The 8,288-nt window shown below is 38.9% G+C and overlaps 1 protein-coding gene across 1 annotated transcript; it reads left to right on the top strand.

The window, feature by feature from the left end:
- Positions 1-1,606: 1,606 nt before the first annotated feature.
- LOC133420515 (brain-derived neurotrophic factor) lies at positions 1,607-3,021 on the top strand. Its single transcript, XM_061710213.1, has one exon. It carries the CDS (start codon positions 1,633-1,635, stop codon positions 2,443-2,445), a length of 813 nt encoding a protein of 270 aa, XP_061566197.1. The 5' UTR covers positions 1,607-1,632; the 3' UTR covers positions 2,446-3,021.
- The last annotated feature ends 5,267 nt before the right edge of the window (positions 3,022-8,288 follow it).

Genomic DNA, 8,288 nt, shown 5'->3' with positions numbered 1-8,288 from the left:
CACACACACACGCAAACACGCAAACACGCACACACACTCTGGAGGAGCACATCACTGAGCTTGGGGAATGAGTGGCTCATTAAGAAGAAGGATGTGATATTCTGAATAGAGACTGTGAGACTCCCAGCACATCTATTTTTAGATGAGATATCTCTATGGCACTCACCGTGGTGTCGGTTAATTGCAGCCACAGCCCCAGATACCAATTAAGAATGAAACAAATGCTTTTAAGGTGGGGTTTTGCTCCTCCCCGTTGCAAAGGTCCTCATGTCCACCCTGAGCGGAGACAGGAGTGTGTTTGCTCGCCGTGTTTTCCTGTGCGAGGTTGGGACATGGGGAGTACAAGCAAAGCCTCGACTAGGCTATTTTTAAATGAGCAAGATCTTCTCTCTTTCTTCCTTTTTTTTCCTTGTGATTACTTTAATGCCTCTGGCTGTTAGACGGTTGGATGTTCACCAGCTCATTGATTTGCTGTGAATCTTAGAGCTTCTAAGAGGTAAAGGATGCACATGTGCTCAGGCAATTCAATGACTGAGGATGTTCAGCATATCAGCAACACCTGGCTCCCTATGGTTTTTTTTTTTTAAAACCCTGGCAGCGCTTTGCTCGGCTTGTGAGCTGCTCTCCAGAGCCTCCGGGTTGGTACAGTGCAGGAAGGATGACACATCTTTCAGTCATACAGCTTCCTCACGGCATCCTGTTAATTCATCCTGCAGTGTGCTCACCATCCATCTGCTGAAAAAGCAAACAGTGTCCCTCACAAACAGACCTGGGTTCCCATTCATGATCACAAGGTTTGGTGTCAGACCTGTCTTGCAGCACAGACCAGTTTGTTGTTTGAATAAATAAAACTGCAGCCGGGAACTGACGCAAACACAACATCAGTCAGCCTCCACCTGTACCTGGTGAGGGCTCTTGTGCCGCGGTTTATGCTGGTGATTCTGTTTCGCTGGGGGGGGGGTTCAAATGATAATGAGCTCACTGGTTTCTCGGTTCACAGCTGACCTGTTCTGTTCTGCATCCCGCTGTCAGTTTTATTCTGAATATGCCAGAGAAACTAGATTAAATCTAAGAAAAGAAACAAAAAAAATGTGCAATCTTGATCTGAATTTGAAAAATACAGTGAAAATACGAGGCAAGAATTGATGCAGAGGGAGGTGAATGATGGACCTGGCCATTATAAAACAACACATGCCTACACATGATACACTTACAGTCCAAGGCACCATCTCGTATAACAGCAACACTGTAAGGATGTTTCAGATTTCTGTTTGTGTAATCTTATCTTGAGCAGTGTCTCTGTTGCTGCCATCAAATAGAAATATAAGCCAGACTTCACATTGATTCCAGTTTTCAAACAGTTTGAAAACACTGATGACGTTGTGTCAATACCAGTTAAACAGAAGCAAAAGCAGCAGTTCCTCCGAAGCTACGGGGTCTCTTTGTAGCGTGCAAACAAGGAGTATTGGGTTGAATAAGAGTCAAAGCTTACACGATGCATTATGGATCAAGAACAAGCTATCTTTGTCAAAAATTCCCTTTGACTAAACCTGTCTCGATCTCTCCCCTTTCCTTCTCTCTTCTTTGCTCTCTTTCTCTTCCCTTTTCCAGTTCCACCAGGTTAGAAGAGTGATGACCATCCTGTTCCTTACTATGGTTATTTCATACTTCAGTTGCATGAGAGCTGCGCCCCTGAGAGATGCCCCGGGCATGCGGGGCCATCGGACGGAAGGCTACTTGGGCGCTGCTGCTGCGACGGCCGCCCGAGGCCACGGGACTCCACAGAGCGGCGGTGGGCCGGGCCAGCGCGGAGAACTCCCCTCACTCACAGACACATTTGAGCAAGTGATAGAGGAGCTGCTCGAGGTGGATGGAGAGGCGGCGCAGCTGGGACAGGGGGCTGATAAGGGCCAGGGAGGTGGGGGCCCGTCGCCTGCGGTCGCCACAGAGACCAAGGATGTCGACCTGTACAACTCGCGGGTGATGATCAGCAACCAAGTGCCTTTGGAGCCGCCGTTGCTCTTTCTTCTGGAGGAATACAAAAACTATCTGGATGCCGCTAACATGTCCATGAGGGTGCGGCGACACTCCGATCCCTCGCGGCGCGGAGAGCTCAGTGTGTGTGACAGTATTAGCCAATGGGTGACGGCTGTGGATAAAAAGACGGCAATAGACATGTCTGGGCAGACAGTTACCGTCATGGAAAAGGTCCCTGTCCCCAATGGCCAACTGAAGCAATACTTTTATGAGACCAAATGCAACCCCATAGGGTACACAAAGGAGGGCTGCAGAGGAATAGACAAGCGGCATTATAACTCCCAATGCAGGACAACCCAGTCCTACGTGCGAGCGCTCACCATGGATACCAAAAAGAAGATTGGCTGGCGGTTTATAAGGATAGACACTTCATGTGTATGCACATTGACCATTAAAAGAGGGAGATAGTGTATAAAATGTATAGATTTTATTGAAGAGTTTAAAAAAGAGAATACAGAGAAAATATCTATTTGTATATATACATAACAGGGTAAATTATTCCGTCAAATGAAAATTTTATGGACTGCATGTAAAAAAAGATGAAGTTTATACAGTAAAAGTGATACTAAGTCTATTTATTGAACATATTCATGACCTTGTAAACAATTAAAAAAAATCTGATCAGTCATTTGCGCCCAGTTTAAATTACTATATCGCATTACTCGAGACATTGTGATCTGTTTACGTTGCCAAGAATTAGCAGATGAAGGGGAAAAAAACAGTGAGAGAGGACAGTTCCATCTTCAAAAGCTTGCATGCTGCTTCAATTGTGACTCGAGAATTCTCCACTTACAAAAAAAAGGATACATGCTGACCAAAAAAAGAAGAAAAAAAAAACATTCAGTTTACATATTCAGCAGAAAGCAATTTCCTCTCAAGTAATTTATCTGTTTACTGTTCTAAACTTCTCAAGGTAATGTTGGAATTACATACTATGTCAAGGTGCTGTTGTCAAAGCTTTGCTGTTTATTTTTTTATCCCCACCAGAGAAGATATATTTAAAAAATAATTATAATATATATATATATATATATATATATATATATATATATATATATATATATATATATATATATATATATATATATATATATATATATATATATATATATATATAGATGAGGTCTATTCATGGACATGTTTCTGGGTTAATATTATTCATTTTGTATGTTGTGAAGTTGTTTGCAATATTAAACTGAAATATTTGAAGAAATAAAAATGACTATAGGCAAATGAAAAACACAATCAATGTCGATAAAGTTTCAACAGTGCACTTTAGGCAGGCTAACTTTACTTATCAGGTGATGAGGAAAACAGACACATAAAACACACACGCATGCACACAAGTTGCCATGTTTTTGACAAATAAGACAAAAGAAATGGGCTTTAGAACATCTGCCATGTTGGGGTTTTTTCTGATGGGGGGTCTTAGTTTTTAGTGCTGTAAGAAAGGAATCATGGGGGATACAGGAAGGAAGAAGTCAGTATTACAGGTGGGAAAGTTGTGAGAGGGGAGAAAGTGTGCGTGGAAAAAAACAGCCATTTCCTGCTTCCTGTCGGCACACTACTGAAACACCTCACCTGCATCACGCGCTTTGATCCTTTTTTCTTTTTTTTGGCTTATTCCCAGGTGTTCAGAGATTTAGTCAGTATTGCACATGTGCTATTTCACAATTACAAGAACTCCACATCACAATAAATGTGCCTACATGTTCATGTACAGACTAGCGACGGTAGGCTCAGGTAAACACAAGGCATATTTGAGTTTGACAGTGATGGATTCAGCCACCCATACATCTGTGTACATTAAAGACGTACACCCAGCATTTCATTATGAGTGCAGGATAATCCCATCTTTCTGACCTCTTGAAAGGAATAATCATCAAAGATTTTACACACCTGCACATTCACTGTGATGAGAAGGAAAAGCAATTCTTGGCATCTGGGTTAAGAGACTGCTGCAGCTTTACATCAATATTCCCTCCAGCCGAAAATAACTCAGAGAAACCCTTGCTTGGTAATTCTATACCCTATAGTTTAAGGTAGTAGTGGTATAATAATAAAGTATATTTAACACTTATAGCATCTCTGTAAGAGGAGATGCTAATTTATATGGAAAACACTTTTTTTTTTCATCCTAAGTATACATCATGTTTGTGTTACACATCAACCCGAACACTTCACTTTATTTCTTCCTAACCAACATGAAGGTAAGTGTGAATTTGGAGGAAGAAGAAAAAGCAGCTTCGACATTTTGGGATCGGCTGAATGAAGACAGCTTGTTGATGAAGAGTAGCTGGTCCACTCTCTTCAGTTCCCTACAAGATTCCTCGGAAGAGGCCCAGTGAGAAAAATGTGCTTTACTTTGGCTGGAAAAAGTCTTTATTTAAACATCAGATTATCCATTGTGCTGGGGATAAACAAAAGCATGAAGGAAATCCACCTTAGGACAGAGTTTATTTTGTCAAAGACAAGCACTAACACATCCCCAGCATAAAGAACAATAAACCAAACGTAGGGATTTTCACGACATGAGGTTCTCTGACGTGCTTCATTTAACACAAGTACGTGCATGGAGCAACTTGTGTTTAACAATATTCAGACCGAAGAAAACTTACATCTGCCATCTAACATCTTCCCTGTTTGGGAAGAGCCAGCCAGTACTGATACATCTTCTGTGACCGGAAATCATGCAAATTAATACTTTTTCAAATGGTGAATTATTTGAGTCAGAATTGTAGGTTGAAAAAAAAAAAGAGAGAGAAAAAGAAAAGAGGGGAAACAGGTGTTCTGACAGACATAACAAAGAAATACTGCTGGCAGAGCCGTGTTCAGCTGTGTTATGCTTCCCATTACCCATCATCAGTAATGTCACGGGATAGTTTTTCACCAGCTGTCAAAGGCTAATTATGTTTAATCGCCGGCTGGAGGTGTGGTTACAAGTAAATCATGCTTAAAAGGTTTCTGAAACATCATTTTTGTTGTTCATTTGATATCAACAGTTATCAAGAAGTCAATGCTACTTGTGGAAAGAAAGCCCCCTCCATGGGTCTTTTGTACACACAGGGCAGCACTTTTTTTAACACCCCGTAGAGGTTGCAGGGGTCATGACCTTTGTATCCTTCCACCTTAACTGGTTTGACCGAAACTGGAGACGAAGTATGATGAGTTGACCGTTCTGTCTGATATCGGCCAAGCTAAGGAGAGGTGTTATGTAAAAGAGATTCCTTCTTGCAGATGCCTCAAACCTACGGAGGAGTATTAGGGCCAAACTAAGACAAAAAAATTTGGAAATTACGAGAATAAAGTCATAATATAATGAGAATAAAGTCGTAAAATTACGAGAATAACGTCATAATGTTGCGAGAATAAAGTCGTTATAGAATAAAGTCATACTATTATGAGAATAAAGTCGTAATAGAATAAAGTCATAATATTATGAGAATAAAGTCGTAATATTATGAGAATAAAGTCGGAATATTACGAGAATAAAGTTGTAACATTACGAGAATAAAGTGGTCATTTATGAGAATAAAGTCGTAATATTACAAGAATAAAGTGGTAATTTATGAGAATAAAGTCGTAATATCACGAGAATAAGGTCGTAATTTATGAGAATAAAGTCGTAATAACATGGTAATTTATGAAAACTCTAACAGGAAGAGCATCTTCTCCCTGTGTTAAAATAAGGAATATTGAGCATCTTGTGAAGTTATATTTATATATTTATAATATATTTAATATTACGACTTTATTCTCGTAATATTACCACTTTATTCTCAAAATATTACGACTTTATTCTCAAAATATTACGACTTTATTCTCGCTACATTATGACATTATTCTGGTAATTTTACGACTTTATTCTCATATTATTATGACTTTATTTTCGTAATTTCCTTTTTTTTTGTCTTAGTTTGGCCCTAATACTCCGTCGTACAAACCATATTCATTTTCCTCAACAAGAAAAAATCAAAAACACACATTTGTAAGGTTAAACCAAATTCAGTTTCATCAGTTTTCAACAGATTCAAACTGATGAAAAGTGGGAGAAAAAATGATAACTTTTGACTGCACTCACTCATGAGTTTTTTCTACTCCGGTCTGCTGACTATATTTGAAATAGAAAATGATTTGAATAATTTAAATTTAAATCATATTTCGAGCATACAGAAAAAAAAACAAAAAACAATTTCACAAAACAAAAAAGAATACAAATAAACAGTCATTAAACTAAATCAAAGGGAAATAGACCTTCATGCCCGAAAAGGAGTAAGAGGAAGTAAAAAACTTATTGGGTCCTACCCCTTGTTTCTACTTCAATTTAGCTTGAAAATTAAAATAAGAAAAAAATAAAACAACAAGCTTTACGTTATCAAAAAATTATACCTGTTATTACCAGAGCAATTATAAATAATATATATATATATATATATATATATATATATATATATATATATACATATATATACACATACACACATCTTATCATAAACAATATAATAATTATTATATATACCATTTCATATACGTACAAACCGGATTCGGTTGAAGTTGGGAAATTGTGTAAAATATAAATAAAAACAAAATACAATGATTTGACAATCCTTTTCAACCCATATTCAATTGAATACACTACAAAGACAACCTATTTAATGCTCAAACTCATAAACTTTATTTTATTTTCCAAATAATAATTAACTTAGAATTTCATGGCTGCAACACGTGCAGTAGAAGTTGGGAAAGGGCATGTTTACCACTTCGTTACATCACCTTTCCTTTTAATAACACTCAATAAACGTTTTGGAAGAGAGGAGACTAATTCTCTCAGCTTCTCATGTGGAATTCTTTCCCATTCTTGCTTGATGAACCACTTCAGTTGTTCAACAGTCCGGGGTCTTCTCTGTCGTATTTCACGCTTCATAATGCACCACACATTTTCAATGGGAGACAAGTCTGGACTGCAAGCGGGCCAGGGGAGAACCTGGACTCTTTTACTTCAAAGCCACGCTGTTGTAACACCTGCAGAATGTGGCTTGGCATTGTCTTGCTGAAATAAGCAGCGGCGTCCATGAAAAAGACGTTGCTTGGATGGCAGCATATGTTGCTCTAAAATCTGTATGTACTCTTCAGCATTTATGTTCCTTCACAGAAATGTAAGTCACCCATGCCCTGGGAACTAATGCACCCCCATACCATCACAGATGCAGCTTTTGAACTTTGTGTTGATAACAGTCCGGATGGTTCCGCTTCCTCTTTGGTCCGGAGGACACGACGTCCAGTGTTTCCAAAAACAATTTGAAAAGTGAACTCATCAGACCACAAAACACTTCCATTGTGCATCAGTCCATTTTACATGAGCTCGGGCCCAGATAACCCGGCGGCGTTTCTGGATGTTGTTCATAAACGGCTTTTGCTTTGCATGGTAGAGTTTTAACCCGCACTTACTGATGTAGTGACGAACTGTATTTACTGACAGTGGTTTTCTGAAGTTTTCCGCCATTTGGTGATATCCTTTACACACTCATGTCGGTTTTTAAGGCAGTGCCGTCTGAGGGATCGAAGGTCACGGTCATTCAGTCTTGGTTTCCGGCCGTGGCGCTTACGTGCAGTGATTTCACCAGATTCTCTGAACCTTTTGATGATATTATGGACCGTAGATGTTGAAATCCCTAAATTCCTTGCAATTTTGCATTGAGAAATGTTGTTCTTAAACTGTTCAACTATTTTCTCACGCAGTTGTGGACAAAGTGGTGACCCTCGTCCCATCCTTGCTTGTGAATGACTGCGCATGTTTGGGGGGGCTCCTTTTATACCCAATCATGGTACCCACCTGTTCCCAATTAGCCTGATCACATGTGGGATGTTCCAAATAGGTGTTTGATGAGCTTTTCTCAGCTTTCTCAGTATTTTTTGCCACCTTTCCCAACTTCTACTGGACGTGTTGCAGCCATGAAATTCTAAGTTAATTATTATTTGGCAAAAAACAATTAAGTTTATCAGTTTGAACATTAAATATGTTGTCTTTGTAGTGTATTCAATTGAATATAGGTTGAGAAGGATTTTCAAATCATTGTATTTTGTTTTTATTTACATTTTACGCAATTTCCCAACTTCAACCGAATCCGGTTTGTACATTATGCTGAATCCCCACACAATCACAATTGTTAGGATTTCATGAAATTGTTAAAAGCTCAAAGAATTTCTAACATTGGTGGGCTTTCTCTTTATATTTAAAGTAACCTCGTATT

Source organism: Cololabis saira, chromosome 2 (assembly GCF_033807715.1).
Source record: "Cololabis saira isolate AMF1-May2022 chromosome 2, fColSai1.1, whole genome shotgun sequence".
NCBI lineage: Eukaryota > Metazoa > Chordata > Actinopteri > Beloniformes > Belonidae > Cololabis > Cololabis saira.
Note: the sequence above shows the minus strand (reverse complement) of the source record. Positions and strands in the feature narration are given on the sequence as shown.

Coding starts and splice junctions, on each gene's coding strand:
- LOC133420515 (XM_061710213.1), top strand. CDS start 1,633: ATGACCATCCTGTTCCTTACTATGGTTATTTCATACTTCAGTTGCATG.